Source organism: Moschus berezovskii, chromosome 7 (genome assembly GCF_049115385.1).
Source record: "Moschus berezovskii isolate FMDL1 chromosome 7, NW_MosBer_1.0, whole genome shotgun sequence".
Classification (NCBI taxonomy): Eukaryota; Metazoa; Chordata; class Mammalia; order Artiodactyla; family Moschidae; genus Moschus; species Moschus berezovskii.
In genome coordinates this window covers 103,866,177-103,889,554 of record NC_142466.1, presented here as the reverse complement: position 1 = coordinate 103,889,554, position 23,378 = coordinate 103,866,177, and the positions used below count along the sequence as shown (strand labels likewise).

Below are 23,378 nucleotides of genomic sequence, written 5' to 3'. Positions count from 1 at the left end.
AGGTGGTCTTATTTCCACAGGGGCTGAAGAGATGACAAAAGTGAAGGACTTGTGTTCTGGGCAGTTTTTATAACCATACAATGGAATTCAATAAATGAGACGGAAAAGTTCTAGCTAATTGAAAAATTTAAAGCTAGAATTTGTGGTGGGGAGGGGTGGAAGGGAGGTTCAAAAGGAAGAGATATATGTTTATATAGGGCTGATTCACTTCATTGTACAGCAGAAACTAACACAACACTGTAAAGCAATTATATGCCAATAAAAAAGTAAAAAATGAACTAGAATTCAACTAGTATTCTAAATACCTTAGCTGAAGAAACTCATACAGGAGACTTGATCTCTAGAAGAATCTCTGATAGAATTGGTAGCTATTCTAATGTTTTGTTTCCCCAATTTCCCTCTGTGTTTGAAGCAAGTTCCTCAAGGGCTGTCAACACCTCTGAGAGGGCACCACAGGCCGCTGTACAGTCGGGCTTCTCGGAGGACTGAGGAATCATGGGAAATGCCCCCAGGCCCCCTCGCCACCGCCTTTCCTACTCAGGCCTCTTTCCTCTCTCGATTGAGTTCTGATTAGCTATCTGTGCCAAGTAGAGAAGAGCAAAACAGAGAGAGGTAGCATCATCTGAGTGCAAGGATGTTTGGTTTTCGTTCTGGAGTCAAATCCTTGGTGAATGGGCTCTGTGGCTGAGAAAGTGTTAAGTGTCAGTCGCTCAGTCGTGTCCGACTCTTTGTGACTCCACGGACCTTATAGCCCACCAGGTTCCTCTGTGCATGGAATTCTTCAGGCAAGAATAATGGAGTGGCTAGCTATTCCCTTCTCCAGGGAATCTTCCTGACCCAGGGATCAAACCCAGGGGCTCCTACATTGCAGGTGGATTCTTTACCATCCGAGTCACGAGGGTGGCCATGAGCAGGATACTTAATTTTGAGTCTCTGTAGCTTCACCTGAAGAGTGAAGAGTCACAACAGCATCCACCCTTCAGGGCTGTTTTGAGGATTAAATGAGATGATGAACATCACATCTTCTTAGGGTAGAGCCTAGTAGTCAAGGGATGTTCATGAGACCAGACCGATGAGAGGACAGAGTAACAGATCAGCACAGCTCCTGGACACTCAGGACCCAAGGTCTCTTCTTATCTGGGGCATGGAAATGCATCTAAGGGCATCTCAGGAGAAATCAAAGATATCCTGATTTCTCTCTGTCCCTTTCAACATTTCTAAGATTATAACTCTATTTTAGTTGGAAATTACTTTTAGTAGAGGTACCAATTCCTGCACTTCCATTAGAATGTCTATGTAATTTAGAAATTTCTCTTAAAAAAAACCAGAACCCATGAGTAGCAAAAATCTGTTAGTGGATACGTATTAGTTGAACGAATCGACTATGGCATGGGTGACATGGGGCTCAGTATTATTTTGCCTTTGGGCCAGTCTTTAATTTTTATTAGATTGAGATAAAACTTAATACATGACCATTTCAAAGAAAACTTATTCTCATGTGTATGGAGCAAGAGACTTAAAATGTCACTCACTAAAGACCACTGGATTTCAAATTCAGAGAACGAGTGTACAATGAAAAACAACTCACCAGCATGAGCTTTGAGGATGTGTGTCTTCAGCCGGCTGTTGTAGGAGGACTTGAAGGAGCAGAGTTTGCATCGGAATGGTTTATGGTGTCCGTGGTGGGTTTGCATATGGCGATCCAAACTTGATGTAGAAGAAAAAAAAAAAAGGAAATGACAGGATTAAAAACAGCATCCAACATTTTCTCATTGCCCTTTTCCAGAAATCCCATTTCTAAGCTGTTCAAAGTAATTCTGTTACTTTCCAAGGATGGTACTTAACCGGAAAAAAAAGATCGGCAAGAGTTGGGGAAGCTAAAGGAAGGAAGAAATCAAAAATGTTTTTGGATTGAGAGACATGGCAGTGGAAACAGGTTTTGGTAGACTTATTTTCCCTTCTCTAAAGCATTGCAAAGTAGAAGAGGACATCCAAAAACAAAAGGCAAAGTACGGACAAATTTAAGTTTTCTGCAGTCAGTGAGGAGTGTCTATCAAAGAGGCCTTGAACTTATTCCCCACCTCCCCCAACAAAATGAGATTTAGAGAAATTTTCTATGTAAAAAGGGTTGATTTTCTTCTTAAATCTCAATTCCACCATGAACACCTGTGCAGGGCAGGGAGCTTTCAAAGTAGCTGAACTACCTGCGATGGGCTGTTTCCAAAGTCTTTATAAATATGGAGGCCCAGGGCAGGCATGTTTACAGGAAGCTGTGTGATCCAAAGGCTGGCCTTGCCTTCTGATGAAACCATGTTTGCTCTATACCAGTCTTCCAGAAGCAATTTATAAAGAAATTATAATGAACTCGCAGTATTTCATAATAATTACTACTGTTAAAAAAATAATAAATCTACCAAACAAGGTGTGGGAAGACGTTCTAATTTGTATCAGTGCCCCAGAGAACTAGATTCCATTCTAAATGACTCACATGGGAACGGTACTCTTAGCATTTTAATATATAATGTGCTCCCAAGCATCACTTTCCATTGCCTAAGGACACCTCCTTCTGGATGTCCTTCAGCAATCTTAACTCAACCAACCCGAAAAGTAAGTGTCGTTTTTGTTTTTGTTTTTAAATCCAAAACAAATTCTCTTCATTTCCTTGTTTTTAGAAAGAACACTTCCATGCTGTCAGTCAACCAGACTGGAAACCTCCATGTCATTTGTACTGTATTCTGTCCCGTCTCCCCTCCGAGAAGTCAATTTTCCCAAGCCATGAAGATCGTCCTTCCCTTAACTGTTTCCAAAGTTCCATTCTAACCTGGTGGCTCAGCTATCTATCATGACTCTCCTAATTGGTCTCCCCCATTTTTTTTTTTTCCCAACTCAAAAGCGCAAGCGATGGAGTCAGACTGCCCGGGATCAAACAGCAGCTATTACTCATAAGTCGAGTGGCCTTGGGCAAGTTACACAACTTTTCTACATTAAGAGGTCTCACTTCTCTTATCCATAAATGGAGATAATAATAGGACCATACTTCATAGGGCTGTTCTGAGAATAAAATGAGATAATGCTTGAAGGCACTTAACACAATGCCTGGCACACAGTGAGGCTTGATGAATGTCAGTGATTAAGATGGCCTACTCATTACAGTCTTCCTTTTACCAGTAACGTAAATTACAAAGCACTCATTTCCCATTCAAAGACCCCAAATACGGTCTCAAGTATTCAGACTTTACCTTCCACTATATCACTCAAACATTAGTCCAACCAAGGACTTCCCTGGCAGTCCAGTGGTTAGGACTCCATACTTCCACTGCAGGACGCATGGGTTTGATCCCTGGTCACAGAACTAAGATCCCACATATCTTGTGGCCCCCACCCAAGAAAGTCCAACAGGACCACCAGCTGAGTGCCTCTGAGCATCATCTTCCTCCTCAGGACCCTGCTTTCTCATCTTTCCTTTCACACATATATGTTCTTTCCAAACTCTTCAAGTCCTACCTTCCTACTTGAAGACTTGACTCAAAAACTCCCTGTTCCATAAAATCTTCCTGATTCTTCAGAAGTGGATATACCATCTCTCTTCTTTGAAACTTCGTAGCATTTTATTGATACATTTTTTAAAGACATGTGCATTATTTTGCCAAATCATTTGTATGCTTGCTTTACTTATAACCCAACTAGACCCTGAGTTCCCTTAGACCACCAACCATGTCCTATTCATCTTTAAAGTGCCCCCAAAGCATTTACAACAGAGCATATTCATTTATTCACAACAACTTATTGAGGTTCTGTGTGTCAGAAAAGAGAGTCGCTGTCCAACAAACATTTATTGAACAGGTGAGAAATACACTAGTTTGAGGCCAGGGCATGAGTCTGATGACAAAGATTAGATGCTGCTGCTGCTAAGTCACTTCAGTCATGTCCGACTTTGTGCGACCCCATAGACGGCAGCCTACCAGGCTCCCCCATCCTTGGGATTCTCCAGACAAGAACACTGGAGTGGGTTGCCATTTCCTTCTCCATGTGTGAAAGTGAAAAGTGAAAGTGAAGTCACTCAGTCATGTCTGACTTGTAGCGACCCCATGGACTGCAGCCTACCAGGCTCCTCCGTCCATGGGATTTTCTAGGCAAGAGTACTGGAGTGGCTTGCCATTGCCTTCTCCGGATTAGATACTAGGTCCTGTATAATCATAAAAGCCACTGCAACCCTCCCTAACCTCCATAGAAGCATCGCCTCTTCTTGCCTTTCAACAACCACTAACTAGCACTTTATCTTTTTGAAGAAGCAAACAGCCCATCATTTATTTTCAATTATGATAAAAATAAACAGCATGTCAGCCTCACAATCAGCCACCTTCATCCAAGACTGTAGAACATGTTATTGAATATTTCTCTCTCATACAGTTGTGAAAGAAAGGCAACAAAAGGTTGTTGCATCTCAGAACCATCCCTCTTCCCATCACTCTGAACTGCCTCACACAAAAACCCAATGTGCAATTTCAGAGCTGTGCCAAGTAGTGGAAAGCTCCCTCTCTCAACCCCCCTACATTTCAATCATCTCTCCAGCACTGATAAACTTCTTTACCATTCCAGGTCTTTTTTTTTTTTTAAATGCCAACCAATGACTCGTTGGTCACAAGAGTTAACAGTCCTAATTTTACCTCCTTAGCCACTTAATTTCCCAAATGGAAACTTACTTCCTCTTATGATGACTAGGTTCTGGATGAATCTTTGACTGATGCACCAGTAAACTCATGTACTCTCTGGTCTTTCCTGGTGTAGATCATAGCAATTCCTCCAAAACCATCATTTAAAAAAAAATGCCCAATTTAGAAAACTCTGATTAGAAAAGATACGTGCACTCCAATAATCACAACAGCACTGTTCACAACAGCCAAGACACGGAAGCAACCTAGATTCCCACTGACAGATAAATGAATAAAGAAGATGTGGCATATGTATACAATGGACTGTTACTCCGTCATAAAAAAGAATGAAATAAGGACATTGGCAGCAACATGGATGCAACTGGAGATGATCATACTAAGTGAAGTAAGTCAGACAAAAATATCATATGATATTACCTGCATATGGAATATTAAAAAATGATATATATGAATCCATTTACAAAACAGAAATAGATTCATGGACATAGAAAACAAACTTATGGTTACCAAAGGGGATAGTTGGGGGCGGGGTAGGGAGATTAACAATATACACTATTACATATAAAATACGCAAACAAGGGCCTATTGTATAGCACAAGGAACTATACTCAATATCTTATATTAATAATAACCTATACTGGAAAAGAATCTGAAAAAGAATATGTGTACATATTTGTGTGTGTGTGTGCAACTGAATCATTTTGCTATATACTTGAAACTTAACACAAACTTGTAAATTAACTGCACTCCAATTTTTTTAAAATGCTTGGTTTTGCCAAGTCTGGTATCAAGTGAAGTCTCCTGTTCTCAGCCCCATTTGACAGATGAGGTGACTGAGGCCCAAGGTAACATAGCCAACTAAACAGTGGGCGTGAACCACGAAAGGGGTCTTGAGACTCCTCCAACCTCTCGGGCCTTCCATGCCCCTCCCCAGTTGCCACCTGTGGACACTCTGTGAGCACTTACTTGTGCCTGAAAGCAGAAACAAAGGAGCAATACTGGCAGCTGTACTTGTCCTCGCGGGTAAACATGGCCAGGGCCAGATGGCTCCTCTCATGAGAACGCAGCCCCTGCATGGACATCAGGACTCTGTCACATTGACTACAATGGTATCCCCCCGGCCGGGTTTCATCCTCCAACATTCCATCAAGCAAGCAGTGTTCACCATCCACCCGGTCCACCAGGGCGCCAGTGGCATCTTTGGCTGCTTCCAGTCCATCCAGGAACAAGTGGGAAGGGTCTTCAGCCTCCTGCTAAGAGAACCACACACACACACATGCCCCACCAACAAAATAAATATCCAACATCATTGCCCCCAGCTCTCCTCCTCTCCCTGCATTCTCCCAAACTCATCGGCATTTCCTGTTAAGGCTTTCTCCCCTGCCTCTCTGGCTCCCCCTAGAGGAAGGGCACACCCAAATGCCGTCCTCATGCATTGGTGGTGATATGAGGGTAACATCTGGACATAGGTTGCTACTGTCTGAGAACTGTGAGGGAGGGGCTCTCCCACTTTTGAAGACAGTTCACTCCCTTATCTCCCATCTTACAAAGAAAACTCTAACTGGGATCCTACTGAAACGGATACAAAGCAGGTTAGGGTTATGGCTCTGAGAAAGGAAGAGAGGCAGGAAGAAGGAAAAACAGAATGGCTTGGGCATTTAGGAGCCTTGGAACACCCTCAGGAGAGGAAGGAAACTGAAACATCCAGCTCTTTGCCACCATGCTCATCTCCAACCCACAGATGGTGACATGACCCCTTGATCAAAGGCTGCTATATAGTCAACACAAAAATTAAGGAGAAGCCTGGGTTTAAGTTGTTTGTGTTTCAAGGTGGTTCCTTGGATTACTGATTACACAGGAAGAGGTGCTCTGTCTCCCTCGAGCGATTTGGGGATGCAAGGCTGGGACACACCACGATGGCAGGCAAGGAGCCGGCCACTGCTGGTCCCAGCACCACTCACGCCTGTGTCGCCAGCAGGAAGGCTCCAGTCTTCAATGGGAAAAGTGGAAGCTTTACCTCCAGGCCACGACAGCAAAACAGCACGCAAGATCGAGAAGGGCCGATGACAAAAACACATTCATGTATCCAAAGAGATAGGGCAGAGCCCTGAACTAACTTTTCTGCTTGAAACTGATCAGTGGCTAACAATATCCTAGAAAGCAGGGATGGCGGCTTGGTTATTAAAACAGTGACTAATATTTAAGATTGTGATGTTCAAAACAGGTGGCCTGATAACACGTCGGAGGCAGAGGGAAGGCGCTTGTCAGCAACATATAGGGAAAGGGGATGGGGGAGACAAATCAGGTCAAAGGGCTCACAGGGCCAACTGTGACTTGAAGGCTTTCAGTTTTAGATTTAACGTTTCTTAATGCTCCTCCGAGGACCCAGAATAAGAAGTTAAAAGACAGATTCTCCTGGGCTCTCTGTACCATTGCCAGAGAAGACAGACAGACAAGAAGTCAGGCTGTGGGAAGAGCACAGGAGGATGGGGAGAGAACCCACGGGGCTCCTCTCAAGAGCTTGAAACACTTGGAAGCGCAAACAAACACAGCATAGAAAGGTGACCCAAAGCCTCCTGTATCCAGAGGCCCGGATCTTCTGTTTCCACCGAACTATCCACATGGAAGGGAACCAGATCGAAACGCAACCGGGTGGAGACACGGAAGATGAGGAGGATCCAACCTGTAAAGAAATCAAAACAAGCCAGACCGATCCCAGTGTAACTCAGGAATGCCCACGTCTGGGACGCCCTTTCCTGAGTGTCTCTGAGCAGTGGCATGGATTAGGAACGCGAATGGCTCACACACAAGACTTCTCATCCAGACCTTCCCAGTGCTCACCTTCACGGCGGCGGACACGGCGGGGACACTGCCATACTGGACGTGCTTGCGGAGGTGGTTGCAGATGGCTCGGAGCGTCGGATGCACTTCCACACAGAATTTACACTTGTAGCCCACCACCTTCCTCTCCTTGATCTTTGGCACCTCTTCTAAGTGACCAAAAGGCTGGTAAAATACAGTGGTAGCCATCAGTACTCCGAGCCCTCCCTCAATGGCCGGCATTTATTCTTGCAGCTTACTAGATTTTACGTTACAGCAGATTAGCAGGTTAAGAACCAAGGCAGATATATGCGAGCATTTTTACATAATGAATTCATCAGAGGCGAGGCGCACTGCCGTCCACGCAAAGTCTCCGGAACCCCAATAGGTGACGACTTGTGAGGAGAGAAGTTCTCGGTGCAGAAGCCTCATCATCACTGCCACCCAGTTATCTGGCTTTCAAACCCATCGTTCAACTACGCAGGTGAAACGTTGCATGAGCTATGCCATGAGTGAACTTCTTGACCAAAAAAAAAGAAAAACAAAAATCTACTCCTGGAGATGTCTGGTTCGTGGAGCCGACACTGCAAACCAAGGCATGGCTGAGAAGCACTAAGGACACGAGAGATGGCCCACAACTGCCTTGGTTAAGAGAGCGAGCGGTTGTCGTGAATTAGGCCTCGAATAATTCAGGAAAACCACCCGACCCTCCCCTGGGGAGCCTTGGGAGGGACCGCAGGGAGGGGGACCGGGGCCGTGGATAAGGGTGAGCAGAGAATGGGGGAGATAATCAAGCTCGAAATGTTTAATTGACTTATTGAGCTCTCTGGCAAGCTAAGTCACTAGGAAGCCCGGAACGGTTTGGCTGGCAGCGAAGAAGTGCATGTGGGCACCTGTGATGAGAGGCCTCCTGGGGGAAGGGAAATCAAAACATATCCTTACCCTCTCTTGTTTGAAATCTGCAAAAGCACCATCTGCATATTTCTGCTTGCTCAAAAGCTGTTTCCTCCTCTCCTGACGTTTGGCACGCTTCTGGAATTCCTCATTGTGAATGTTCAAGTGCGAGGTCAGCTCGGCGGTGCTCTGTAGTTTGCTCTCGCAGTGCTTGCACTGGTAGGCGGAGCCCTGCAGCCGGGGGCCGCCGCCCAGGATGACGAAGTCCCTCTTGAGGTCCCGGCTATGGTGGTCCGTGTAGTGCATGCTCAGCAGCTCAGCCGTGCTGAAGGACAGCTTGAAGCACTTGATGCAGCGGAACGGGAGCCACTCGATGTCCTGCCCTTCGTTTCCCTCCACCTCGGCCTTCTCGAAGCTGCCTCTCTCTTCCGCATCTTCCATCAGCATCGGCTTCTCGTGCTCGTCGGCGTAGACCGCCGTGAAGTAGCCCCCTAGCTTGCTGGCGTGCTGCTTCTTGGGGAAGACCCCCGGGTGGCGCTTCATGTAATGGGACACGATGCCCTTCTTGCTGAAGGACTGGAAGGCGCAGAGGGAGCACTTCTTCTTCTCCACGGCGCGCCGCAGCTCTTCGCTGAGCGGCGGGGAGTCGTCCTTGGGCGGCGACGGGATGATCACCTTGTTGGGCTTGTCGCTGATGGTTCTGGAGGCCGCCAGGCAATGGGTGTAGTAGGCGTCGATGTCGTGGCGCTTCTGGTAGTGGGCAGCCAGCCCTTTGCGGATGGGGTTGGTGTAGGCACACAGGGCGCACTTGAAGAGGTTGTTCTTGCCCTCGGGCTGGGCGCGCACGTTGTTGTGCTTGATGCGGTAGTGCCGGGCGATGCCCTTCCGCGTGGAGCAGAAGTACTTGCAGAGCTGGCAGCGGAACACAGTGTGGGACGCCAAGTGCGAGGTAGCGAAGTGAGACGTGGACACGGGCTCCTCTCCCACCTCGTCCTCCGTCGCCGAGACCTGGGAGGGGCTCGCTTCAGTGGTCATCTCGGGCTCGAGGGCCATGGGCAGCTTCGGGGGCGACTGGGAAAAGACATCGAATTCCGGCTGGTTGTGGTACTTCTCATAATGGATCTTGAGTTTCTCCAAAGTGCCGTGTGTGTAGGGACACAGTTTGCAGCGGTATGCGCCGTACCCTTGCTTGAAGATCCTGCTCGTCTCCTCTACGTCGTTCTGGGCTATGTCAGTGGACTGCTCCACGTCGTGCACGAAGTCCTCTGCGGTCACCTTGATGGACGGATGTCGCTTCTGGTAGTGGGTCAGGACCCCGTGGATGCGGGTGTTGATATAAGGGCAGTGCCTGCATTTGTAGACAGCGCCGGGGTTGATATCGATGTCCTGGGCAAAGTCGGCAGCCTTCACCTTCATGCCTGGGTGCTTCTTCCCATAGTGGGTCAGAAGGCCATGCAGGTTGTTATATTCAGACTGACACACCGTACACTGGTATGGGGTGGAGGAGATGGCGGGGTTAGCTGAGGCAAGCTGGATGGTCTTCTCAGGGGAAAGCCTGGCATCCTCGGGGCATTCAGCTTCCTGCTCGGGGAGTGGGCCGGGCATACTGTTTTCACAACTCACAGGGCCCACCAGGTCTTCAGAGGAAGACATGGGATTCTCCACGGCATCTTTCTCCTTGATGATATCCAGTAGCACCGACTCGTCCCCGTTCATGGCCCAAGGGTGGAACGCCTGGTAGTGATTGGTGATGTCCCAGATGGAGAGGGCTTCGAAAACACAGTCTCTGCATCTGTATGTTTTGGCTTCAGCTGGCATAGTGAGAGAGGGAGGGGACGGGTCTGGCCCTGCCCAGAGCTTGGTGGCCATGTAGGTATAATCCACATAATGCTCCGGGTGCCTCCTTTGGTAATGCAGGAGCAAGCCACTTGGCTCTGTGTGGGAATAGATGCACCACTCGCAGTGGTAGCCAGCTTCTATCAAGCCATCTAGAAATGCCCATCGCATGATGGACGTGACCGTGGCCTTCAGGGCAGGGTGGTCTTTCTTGATATGCTTCCTCAGGGCATAAAAGTAGGGGGAGGTGTACGAGCACTGCCTACACTTGAGCGCTCGCAGTTTTGTTTTGTCCCGCTCCACACCCGATGGTGAGACCAGCATGCAGCTGGCAGGCTTCTTCTGGTTGCGGTCGCAGAGGCTTCGGATGGTGGCTGTGTGCTGCCGGATCACGTCCGCGTTGGCCTTGAAGTCTCGGTGCTTCTTCTGATAATGTATGAGGACACCTTTGACCGTCCGGTTCCCATAATCACAGTGCTGGCAAAAAAACATCTCATTCTCCACGGGAGGGCCATCTCTCTCGGAGCTGCTCCGGCTGAGCTGTTGCATAGGGGCGGGTGGCCGGGGGGAGCCATGGGGCCCCTCCGGCCCTCTCATCATTGCAGCTGTGGGAGGAGCCTGTCTGATATATTTGGCAGTAACCTTTATTTCTGGGTGTCTTTTCTGGTAGTGGACAAGGACTCCCACAACTGACCGATTGCTGTAGGAACAGTGTTTGCAGTAGTAAAGCTCAGTACTGAGGTCTGGTGGCGGGGGTGGTGGGGGGGGTGGGGAACCCATGGTGGACATTTTGGGAGACATTGGAGCACCCACCTCAAATGATAACTGAGAAAGGGCAGAGCCCCTGTCCACAGACACCATTCGCATGGTTTTCTGGATCCTAAAGTAGGAAGCCTTTTCTTCTGGGTGTTTCTTCTGATAATGAACCAACACAGAGTGCATGTTGGGGCTCGCGAAGGAGCAAACGTCACAGTCGTACACGACAACGGTGTTGACCGAGGGGTCCTTCTGATTTTCACATTCCGGAGGAAAGGTCTTGGAAGGAGTGTTTTTGGGGAAAGGAGCTGGCATACCGCCACCACGGGCCACGGGAGTGGACGTGGCCATGTTCTTCGGAGCCGAATTCAGGATCTCCCGCAGCGTCTGGGATTCTGTGCCTAGCCCCTCCTGCTGCTCCACCACGTAGCTCGAAAATATCATGGCATTGTTAATCTTCACGGTGGGATGCATTCTTTGGTAATGTGGCATCAGGCTTCGGACGTTCGGGCTTGTGTAAGAACAAAACCGACACCGGTAGATCAGGTCCGAGTGGTCAAAGTTGAGGACATTCATGGCTTCTGGGTGGTGTTCGCCGTAATGCTGCTGCAGGTCTTCAAAGTTGGTGTAATCGATGTAGCATTCCAGGCACCGGTACACTGCACTGTGATCATTGGGGTCCAAGATGTACCTGAAGCTAAACTTAATGTATGGGTGCATGCGCTGGTAGTGGGTGCTGACACTCCGGGCAGATTTGTTGTTAAAGTCACAGTGTTTGCAATAATAAAGCCTTCCCGAGTCACTAAAGTCTGTATTTTCATTATTGTGCTCAGTTGCGTAGATAGGAGTCTGGGTGTTGAGCAGAGTAGTATTGGAAACCTGGTGATCTTTCATGTTGGTGGAGGAGCCGTAATAATCCTCTTCATCTTCAGAAAGGGTGAGCTCTATTTCAGCCCCGTTGGTGGCATTGTAATCATGGGCAACAGTTCTGAAGGTGGGTTCCTTCGGGGGCTCAGGGGCATCTCTTGCCCAGATCTGCTGGGCAGAGAAGGGCGTGGGCACCTCCAGGACGGGCTCCGGCGGCTCTTCCTCCCTGTCCAGCTCCACCTCGATCTCCACTTCGTTGTCCTCCTCTTCCTCGTCATCATCCTCCACGTTGATCACCGCATCTTCCTGCTGTTTGGTTTGGTTAATCTTGCTCTGCAGGTTGCTGGCTATCTCGTCAATCCTGGTCCTTTTCTTCACGGGCGATAAGTCGAGCGGAAAGTCGTTAGCGAGCTTCCTGGAGGCCTTGGCGACAAAATTGTTCTTGGAGGACAAGCCAAGAATTGAGGTCTGACTTTTCTTCACAGTGTTGCTGGAAGAGGGGTGGCTGTCTGTCTCGCTGTCCAATGGCAGGCTTGAGGGCTGCCCCTCGAATTTTGGCAAGTTGTCGCAGAACGAGTGTTTGTGCTGCTGATGAACCCGCAGCCCTTTCAGAGTCGTGGTGGAGTAATTACACATGGTGCACTTGTAGGGGTGCAGGGGTGGGGCTTGTGCAGGCGGCGGGGGAGGCGGCGGGGGCAGCTGGGGCTGGGGTGGCACCTGATGGGGCGACTGTAGCTGCAGCGGCTGCGGCTGTGACGGAGGTGGTGGTGGCGGCGGGGGAGGTGGCGGGGGCGGCTGCTGCTGCTGCAAGGGATCCAACAGGACCCCCGACTTTCTGCCATTGATGCTTGAGCTCTCATAAGACACGACACCTTCATTCAGTGAGGAGGAAATGCCTTCACTCTGGGAATTCACAGCATCCCAATCTGACGTGGTACCCGTGTGACACTGTTTGTGAGCCCCAAGTTTTAACGAGCTCTTGCAAGTAAACGGACATTCATCACATTTGTAGACAGCTGTCTTTCCAGATAAGTGGATGTTTTCTATGTGACGGGAAATACTACGTCGATGCATGGTGAGGAAAGGACAAAAGGGGCATTGGAACCTATTCATGAATCTTCTAAATGGGATCCCCTTGGTCTCCAATAATTTGTTGCCATCTGAGCCCATCAGCTGCTCTGCAGACATGCCTACTGTCTGGTGATCTATAGCACTTAAGCCATTTTCACTGTCTATTTCATTTAACTCTTCATCGGAACTGGAGTCATTCAGCATGCTGTTAGTTTCCAAGTCAGCAGAAGAATTGGTCATCTCGGGCATTCCGTAACGGGATCTCTCCGCCAAGTTAACGAGGCCAGAATTGTGAGGTGACTTCGGCTTCATCTGAGGGTAAGACATGGGCGAAAACTTGGAACTGGAAGAAGAATTGGGTCTCATGATGGAGTTGCCGATGGAGCCCCTGAAGTTGGAGACATTAGTGTTGGGTAACTCCCGGCTGGCAGCATTCATGGACAGATAGGTGGAGTTAGAAGTGGGGCTGAGGTCGTTCTTGTTCTGCGTCTCAGGCACATTCGTCCCTTCTTGCTGCTGCCTGAGACTGGACAGGATCTTGACCATGCTGCGGTGCTTCTTCATCATGTGGTCACACCAGCGTTCTCGACGGGGGGTCTGATAGCTGCACCACTCACAGCAAAAGTTGCCTCGAGACTTGGTCAGTGGCTTGACCATGGATTCTAAGATGCTGCGCTCCACGACCTCCGCTGGCAGTTCCTTGCAGGGGTCCTGCAGGGACATGGGTGGGACCACCGGGTCTGGTATTGGAGCAGGGGCAGGTGGGGGAGCAGTGGTCTCCTTCAAATTGTTTTTGTGATACATCTTCTGATGCTTAATTATTCTTGCCCTCCTTGGTGACTTGTATGTGCAAAACTGGCAAGAGAAGACCTTTCCAAATCCCTCATGCATCATGATATTATAATTTAAGGATCCTGGAACCGGGGGTCCAGCTGAACTCCCTTCAGCTTGAGCTCCGTGGACCTTCCTAGTGTGTTCAATGAGGAGGTTTTTTGACCTGAAGTAGCGTACACAGAACTTGCATTGAAAAAACTTGTTTGTTGGTTTGGGATTAGGGGCAATATGCTGACTGTAATATCCTGGACTATGGCCATAGTAACTTCCAGTCCCCAATGCGGCTGCATTTTGACCTAAAGAGAGAGCATAAGGTAAGTGGGAAGAGAAGAGCAAAGCAAAAGCCAATCAAGAAACTCAATCATGCAAATCAAGTTTGCTTTTCAATTATTCTTCATTAATAAACATCACATTCAAAAGGCCTAACATCTCCAGAGGAGGCCCTGAAGAGTAGTAACAAAGCGTTAATGAACATACACGTGTTGACTCTCATGGATGGAAGGCAGTGCTTGGCTTTAGGTGCAAGACTCCCCTCATCTCTATCTATGCGCCACAGAGATGTTCAAGTTTCACGAACTGCGATATTCATTCTAGAACTTTCCAAGATACTACTGTATGCTCCAAATTGAAAGGGAGCGAAGAGACATAAGGAAGCTGAAAGGACTATTGCCTGGGCTACTCGACAAGAGAAACGTGATGCCCAGATCACAAAAACGGCTCACAAAGGGGGATTCCAGGGGTTAGGACTCTGTATTTGCCCTGCCATGGCCCAGGTTCAATCTCTGGTCAGGGAACCAAGATCCCTCAAGTTGCATGGTGCAGCCAAATAAAAAAGAAAAATGGCTCACAAAGAGCAAGAAACTCTGTAGGAGCTGTGCATGTCAAGAGCCACGTCTACAGCTGCCTCAGTAGGGTACACAGCCTTTGCCTGTACAGGTTGCTCTAAGGAACTTGAAGGCAGTCCTCTCCAGGGGACATTCCTGACTGGCATGCCGTCCCCAATCCAGGCTCCAGACAGGGTATGTGCTGTGACTTTAGAAAGCCTCAGGACATAGTGGCCAGGGTTCACGTTGGCCAAGTCATAATATCCATCCATAGCAAGTTGTAGAACGAGGAGTATGTGATTGAGGCCCTCCACAGGGCCAAGTTCAAGTTCCCAGGCCACTAGAAGAGCCACTCCTCCAGGAAGTGGGGATTTACTAAGTTTCCTGCAGATGAATCTGGAAACATGGTGCAGAAAAGTGGCTCATCCCAGATGGCTGTGGGGTCAAGTACACCCCTTATCGTGGCCCTCTGCACAAATGGCGGGCTCTGCACTCACGACAGTCTTGGTGCTGTCGCCTCCTTACTCATGCCCACCAGTAAATCCTACATTCTCGTCAAGAAACTTAAAAAGAGAACCACAGCTATAGGCTCAAGATAGATGAGTGTAGTGAAATACACCAGACGCGTCGACCCTAGGACAGGTTTACCTGTTAAGTCCTCTGCAATCGCAAATTCATCCTTTATAGGTGAAAACTCCACCTCTGTCTGGTTACTGGCATTCATGGACCCAGATCGTGACTCATTCGCATTGTCTTCAGCAACGTCCGTCGGCTGCAGAAATGCCGTGTGGACATCCTGGATGTGCGCCTTGAGATCTTCATAAGACGGGGCTCTGAAGTCACAGCCATCACACTGAAGCACCTCCATCATCTGGGTCTACTCTCTCACATTAGGAACCTGGGGCAGAAGGAAGAACAAAATGTCTTAAGGCCTGCACTCATTGCATACCCCCAAGCTGGTGGGGCTACGAGTCCACTAATGGAAGAATTCCAATATCAGCCAATTTCTCTCACTGGACTTTGCCAGATGGAACAGTGGTCAAAGAAAGGAAATCAGACATAATAGGAATGGTGTCCTTGACATCGTAACTTCAAAGAAAGGAGAAAAAAAAGATAAACTTTTTCTAGCTTGATATATCTTCAAATGCCATTTGTCAAGAAATCCCTTAATACTTCAAAAGTTTTTGTAGTTTCTGAATGTCTTGACTGATTTCAGATTTCTTGGTAAGTTAATACTGACTTTGATTCTGGCTGAGACCTATTTTCTTTTTGAACTGGAATCTTCTCAGAAGTAAAGAGACTGCCCATATAGAAGAAAGAGTAAACTTCAATCTTCATTAGCTGTTTTAATACAAGAACATCAATGTTTTATCACCAAATGGTGAAACAGTGTGGAACCTCAGAGTAGCAGTGGAAAAAGCTTTTACTGTACTTTTTATTCTTCTACTATCTTAACTGATATTAAGATACACCTCCTTCTTCCTTCCCTTTCTTATACAGTGTACTTTTTTTTTCATGAGCTAAATGGTTATTTGCTTTTTACTACCTACCAATTATAACCTAACAGCTTCTCCAATCTAATTAGGTCATAAAATATTTCTCATGAGATTCTCAAACAACCAACTCTAGATGACAATCCAGTTTCTAGTTTCAAGTTGCACCTTGGTACCTTGATTCACACTAAGGCAACAGAAACACATGTGGTTTGGAAGAAGGGTTTCTAAGGCAGGACCTTCTCTTTTTCCATTTTCCCCTTTATGAATGTGAAGTGCGTACTTGGGCATAAAAAGCTGGGAAGATGATTTCGAATAAGGCAAAACTTGCCCTAGCCACCTTTGCCTTGCTATTTACTGTGTAACTGAAAGACACACATCGCTTCCCATAAACTCAATGGAGAGACTCACCATTAAGAAGTTAAAAATGTATTAGAAGGCATGCCCTTCCTATCTTCATGTATATCCCGAATTGAGATACCCAGTTATTATCCTAATGACGGAGTTACTTCACTGAGCTCATGGCAGACTCTACGAAGCCACTGTAATCTAGAACCAGATGTCCAAGCACAAAAGCCACAAGCCAAACCTTTCACTACATTGATCGTATTTAGCACCTTCCTATACTTTTATTGTAAAAGATCAATTATTTCTGCAAGGGGAATAAAGTCGAGGAATCTGTCAATGTAGTGAAAGGAGCTATGACAGGAGGATTTTCTCTGAAAGAATGCTCCTGCTGATAGCCTGTGAAAATAACTCCTGGCAAGTCCAGCTCTGGACAGCCTGAGCTTGCAGGGCGAGAGGCACTTATTTACCTTCTCTCCTTTCACCCAGCAGTTTCTCCTTTTTCAATAAACCCTGAACTGTGCACCAGACTTCTTTTCAGCTAACTCAGCCTCCATGTTCCGGGCCACACCAGCTTTTTTCTGTCTCAGCACCAACCCAAATTGTGTGGAAGAGGTTGCTATCAGCTCTGGATCAAATTACAGCCGACACGGACGCCCCACCCCACTTCTCCTTTTCGCACAGCCCATTAGACCTGAAAACAAATTTTTCCATAGTGCAGACGACTCCTGCATTTAGAACACTTCACAGCAAAAAGGCGGATCATCCAGGGTGCGCTCCCCATCCCCCCAGCTTAGTCCTTTCATCTCAGCCAAACAAGCCACAGCTCTGCTGAATGTGTTTATCACACTTTCAAGAGATAGGAGCTCCTGCGTCACTGAAGCTCTAAGTCTCACTAAGCTGCCCTAGTCCTCTGAGCTTTAGGAGCGGCCATTTTAGCTCAGAGCTTCCCCTCCGAGCACAACATGGCTTCTCTGGGATGGATGCTGCCAGGCTGACAGGCAGAGGAAACAGGAGAGGAGCAGTCTGGGCCCCTCCTCTGCCCTCCTCCTCTCAACAAAGAAGGAACTGTTTTCACTCCTTCCCGAAAAAGCAGCACCTTTCTCCTCCTCACATGTCATTCACCAAGGATCTCCCGAAGGTTCTTTTATCCCATGATTGATGGGCTGGTACGTTCATCCCAGCACAGCCCTGGTTACTGCAGGACGTTCCTGGACATGACCCTGTTCTCCAGCAGCCTTTGGGGGTGTGCTGGAGGGGGGGGAACCTCCAGAATGCCTTGGCTTCTTGGGAGTCGTCCTTCCAGACACAGAAGACATACCATCCGACTCTGCTTGCCGGATTCCAAAGTCTAATGACCTTTGTTAATCACCAGCCAGTCTGTCTGCATCAGCAGACCCTGCCAACAGGCACACCCTTCAACACAAAGGCTGTAGCTATTCCTTTTAAAAGAGGTTCTCTGAAAGCTCCATTGTGTAGCCGAGAGGAAAACAAAATCTCTTCCCTTCAAAACTTCAAGCCTTTAGAAATAATGTAACAGAAGGCTTTCTGCTGTGTGTCTTTTGGAAAGTTTGAGCCTCGTTCTCACTACATCCACCCAAAAAATGACAGTTCTGCCCAAGGAAAGCAGGACACCTTTGGCATTAAGTCATCCACCCCGAGATGAAATTCATCTCTCCACATGGGTCTCTAATATCTTGGTGTCTTCCAAAGCTGTTATCAAGGATTCAGACTTCACTGGATGCAAACACAAACCAACAGTCTTCTTGTTCTGCTACAAAGGAGATTAAAGGGTTAGGATATCAGGGAAAAAAAAAAAAAAAAGGCCCTGATTTGGAAAAAAAAGAGATGATGAAAGTGATTTCCTAATGGGTTCTAGCTTTAATGTTGTTGCAGACTCTACCTCAAAAATAGTGCAGAGCCTTAGAAGAGGCTAATCTCCAGGCTGCCGAGAGGACCAGCATCAGGTGCGGCCGGCGGCCTTCAGTGTGACATCCTGAAATGAGGACGCAGCCTCCACTGAAAGGCATTTTGTCTTTGCGCACACATTGCTCCTGGAGACGCTGACAGAAGAAGAAAACAGGAATTGCCAGCATGGCCTCAACAATCAAAGACACAGAGACTTGATGTGTTTATGAGACCGAGGCCGGACACAGGAGCAAGAAAGGAGAGGAGGAGACGGGAGAGCGGAGGAGAGACAAAGAAAGCTGGACCTGAGGATGACCCATTCATCAACCCAAGGATGTTTCTGCAGCAGATGGTAATCCTCTGAGAAACCAACAACAAAGATGGGAACAAAGATGAGAAATACGCTCTTGCATATTTGACTGTTTCATCAACCGAGAAAGAACAGCAACCCTAAAAGGCTAAACCAGACACTGATAGCTACCAAATGATGACTTAAAGTTAACAGCCTTGATCTCCTATCTACTTACTTTACTTAAAAATACAGCTGCGATAATGAGATTATTAGCGATAGTTTTTTTTTCACCCACTGACCAAATCAGCAAAATCAAAAGCAGAAGAGAAAGCTTCTGAACTAACTAGAAAGAAATGCTATTTCAAAAGGTCATGAGATGAATCTACAAATCAAACAAGCACCCCCCGCTTCCATCTCCTACTCCAAATGCAGTATCTCCAGACCATTCAAGGTCAAACAGCCATCGGAAGACTAGACTCTCAACACCATGCATGATGATGCCTTGGCAGGCAGATGAGTATGGGTTTGTTCCCAAATAAGCTAACACCTAATGTGATTAGTCCTCCTAATGTGAAACCTCTAGACTATTCCAATTTTCCATGACTGCAGTACTAGTGATTACCACTGGTTGGTTTGTTCACTTCACATTTTTAGGCTGAGTGTTTCAAGAGGTGGGGTTTTGACGGAAAACCCAACTTTCATGCTGGATAAACTCTTGAAGACATTTTTAAGGAAAATCCAGAGATCTTGTGAAAGGTTGGGAATATACACTTGAGAACAGGGAAATGGAAAGAATGGCCACTGGCTGCTCTTTCTCAATCTTAAAAACAGCAATTGTCAATTTATTTCCAAAACAAACTGACTCAAAGACATAGTAAATAAACTTTTGGTTACCAAAAGGAAAAGGGGAGTGGGGGGAAGGATAAATTAGTAGCTTGAGATTAGCAGATTACCAGATATGAAATAACAAGGTCCTACTGTATAGCACAGGGAAATATGTTCAATATCTTATAATAAACTCTAACGGAAAAGAATCTGAAAAGGAATATATTATATATATATATATATATATATATATGTATAACTGAATCACTTTCTGCATATCAGAAAGTAACACAACATTGTAAATCAACTATATTTCAATTTTTAAAAATCACCGATTTTAATTTCTACCATCTGCCCACCACGTTCTATGTTTAGAATTCCCAGGGGCCCATTATGCCTCTGTTTTTCTCCTGTGAAAGTGAAAGGTTACATTCCAGGGTTTCATCCTGGGTCCTCCCCACTCACTGCCCAGACCCAACAGGAGAAGGGAGGCACCCTGGGTTGCTGGAGGGTGCTTCCACAATCCTGCCCCCACCAACCTGCACCCGGGTCAGCCTGGGGAGCACTGTTCTCCAAGCTTGCATGGAGCATGAGTATTTTCAAGTCAAAATCCCAACTGTCTCCAGGAAGTGTCCACATGAAAACGTGCAGGCCTTGTTTGGACCTACACTGTTCCCTGACTGAAGGACTGCAGACCAGAAATAAAGCCATGAAGCACTACAGCCACAGGGATTCAGGAGCAACTAATTATATGCTTCAAAGCCTTTGAGAAATAGAACCAGAAACACCATAAGATGCCTTTCCTCTGTCCACTCCAGAAACCCAGTTTCATTTATAAGACACTGAACTTGCCAGTTCTCCTGAATCATAACTCTAAGAAAAGGCTTTAGTAAGCACCTGTTGTCTGTGCTTTTACTTTCTCCTTTCCTATGAATGGAAAAACCAATTACCCAAGGTCAGGTAGTGGAATGCATAAACTTCGGAACTGTTCAGCTGGAAAGACAGAAAAATCAGAAACTTAAAAGATCATTCTACAATGCAAATGTATTTGAGATCAGAAACTGTTGCTATGACGAGGTCAAAGAGCTGCAGGATGTTTTGGGAGGTTAACAACTTTCATTTCAAGCACCAGGAACGTGGTTTGGGAAGAAAGAAGAACTTTCCTGCTTAGGCTGAAAAATGAGGGGAAAAAAAATCACTAATCCACTTGTGTGTGTGGGTTGCTACATTCAGCAACAAGGTGTGTTGTGTATCACTACTTATCATTTACTCTTGTCATAGTCCAAGTGGCAGTGCTAATAATTTAAAAATCATTTAAAGCATCTTTCCAACCAGGACTGTTCCAAGAAATGGAGGTAAAACCTCCTTTCAGGAAAAGGAACAGTAGTTATGGAATCATACTTACAAATGCAAATACAGAATATGCATTATATATATATATACACACACACACACCAGAGCCCATGCATGCCCATATACACACATATATCATAGGGTGCTTGTTCTCTATGTATATACACATATGTGTATGTAGATATAAAATAACTTTCTTGATTTAATTTGAACTCAGACATGGGCATGAGCCCTCCAAATTTAACAGGAGTTCTGTTATAACACTTCCGAATAATTACCAATGACATACATATATTTCCTATGGTGTAGTGATTTAACAAAATAATAAGCCAGCAAAATAAACCAACAAAGAACTTTCAACAAGCTATCTCCATCAGTCCCACATTTGGTACGACTATAGATCCTGGCTCACCATGTGGTGTCTTCAAATGTCCTCTCCAATGTTTATACTGCTTGCTACATGATCTAAGCAGTTCTGTGTGCTCTTGGCAATTCACCACACTAATGAAAGGTTTAACATATCAGGAAGGATAAATAATTAAGGAATTCAGAAGGGAGACACAGCTGTTCCTCAAAACCAAATTTTCAGAAGAGAAAGGATTAATTTGCAATCACATATGTAACCCTCAAGATGAGACAGAATTTAAATAGCAGCAGAGAAATACTAGGCGACCCTGAGTGCTGCTGATGCCCATGGATGGTCTCTGTTTCATGTGGTCGGCCTGGTGCATCTCCAGGACAGTCTGAAGCAGACAGTCTGCAGGTTAATAACCCCAGCACCCTTCCTGCCAAGGATGCTAATCTTCAGGTTCTCTCTTATTTTAGCTTTGTTCTCCTGAATCACGTTTTCAAGTTTTACAAAGCATGTTGGAGTAATATTTCATAACAGGTACCTTGGGGATCATTATTCAAATGAGATGATTTAATCCAAGTGGCTCCCCCGCAAAAGTATCAGATATGTAAACAAGAAGCCATTCTGAGTGATCTGTTATGAAAGCAGGTAGTGAGTGTCTAATACGGAAAGAGATAGTACATACCTTCTGGAGAATTCATGCATTCCTTTGCAATGATATAAGGCTAATTGAGGCCAACAGGCCAATAGGCAGCCTGCCAGCTCTCCTGTCCTTAGAAAAGGAAGCGTGTGATTTGGACAAGGAGATAAAAGAGGAGAGAAGGGACTAGAAAAGAAAGGGAGGAAGCAGGGTGGTATCTCAGGAGCTTTAGACTTCATTGTCTGCGAAGGGGAACCTGCAGTTCGCCAGATAAATCCTGTTCTGAGAAGCGCCTCAACAATATTCTCCTTGAGAAACAAAACAAATGAAGACGCCTCCACATGCTAAAATTCTCAAAAGGCAACCATGACAAATGAGATCCCAGCTCATTTTGTTCCTCCAAATGACAGAAAACTATTCTCTGGATTGAATGAATTCTCTGAAATGTCATGGGTCCATCTGGAAGTTCCTTGGAAACTCTGAAGCCATTCTTGTCTGAGCCTGGAGACCAAGAGAGACCCGATTTCTCTCCTCTAGAGCCAAATCTTGCCCCACTGGTGGAGACAGAGAATCATGGTGTTCCTTCATAGACTCTTCAGCATGCTGGCTGCATTTCCACAGGCACTTTGCACACTACAAGAACTCTCATTATAAAAATTGTAAAATTAAAGGGAAGTTGCAGATATGCTGCTGGGTCTTCATTACAGAACTGATTAAGACGCAGACTAAGCACAAGCTGCATTCAGAGACATCTTCCACAACATGAAAGACCAAACCACGCTCTAAGCAGCTCCTCTCTGGATTTGAAGTTTCCGTGACCGCAGGCCTTGGGTGTGTCTTCAGGGCCAGATCTGTGCCTGGCCCAGGAAGTCTGGCCAACTCTACCAAGTCTAAATTCTACAGTTTCAGTAAGTGAAATGGAGAAGGAAATGGCAACCTATTCCAGTATTCTTGCTGGGAAAATTCCATGGACAGAGGAGCCTGGTGGGTTACAGTCCATGGGGTCACAAAGAGTCAGACATGACTGAGAGATGGACACACACACAGAGTTAATGAATCCAGAAACCATTTGAACAACTTACCTTGCTCCCTATTACCTTTGGAGAAAAACAAAACAAAATAAAAGAATCTATGGCTTTTGAAAGTATAAGGAAGTATAAGGAAGAACCTCTTGTATTTGAGGAAAAGCCCACAAAAATCCCAGTTTAATCCCTGCAAGACTTGTTCATGGTTTTGTGCTCAGAAAATTCAGACAAGTCACTTCCTTTAAACGAGAATTCCCCCAAGTCTGCCTCTCTGTGGGTACACAAAGCCCTGACTCAGGCAATGCAATGACCTTTCCAGTCTTTCTTATATTTGGCAAAATATAATCACACCATAGTTCCTGATCTAACTACCCTGTCAGGATGAAAGCCCTAAGCAGATTGCTTTCTAGAAAGGTAAACAGTGGCTGGGCTTGTGTGAATCATGAACTGTGAACACTCTGAAGTCCTCCTATTCATGAAGATTGTGACTTTTTTCTCCCCTTGGTCTCCACCTCAATCAGAAGTCATTAGAAGGTTGTCTTCCCTCTTATTAAACTAACCAACTAGCCC

At 46.3% G+C, this 23,378-nt stretch overlaps 1 protein-coding gene across 8 annotated transcripts in view; it reads right to left on the bottom strand.

Moving 5' to 3' along the window:
• The window catches only part of ZNF462 (zinc finger protein 462), a 159,480-nt gene that overhangs the window by 82,644 nt on the left and 53,458 nt on the right, over nucleotides 1-23,378 (bottom strand). For 5 of the 8 annotated variants that reach the window (XM_088838242.1, XM_088838243.1, XM_088838240.1 and 2 more), the window contains 5 exons: nucleotides 15,224-15,473; nucleotides 8,436-14,047; nucleotides 7,515-7,679; nucleotides 5,640-5,926; nucleotides 1,589-1,707 (listed from right to left, as the gene is read on the bottom strand). In XM_088838242.1, the coding sequence (XP_088694368.1) occupies nucleotides 1,589-1,707; nucleotides 5,640-5,926; nucleotides 7,515-7,679; nucleotides 8,436-14,047; nucleotides 15,224-15,446 (6,406 nt within the window). In that variant the 5' untranslated portion in view covers nucleotides 15,447-15,473. The remainder of the gene's footprint in view (nucleotides 1-1,588; nucleotides 1,708-5,639; nucleotides 5,927-7,514; nucleotides 7,680-8,435; nucleotides 14,048-15,223; nucleotides 15,474-23,378) is intronic. The other 3 variants (XM_088838245.1, XM_088838246.1, XM_088838247.1) reach the window with 3 other exon arrangements.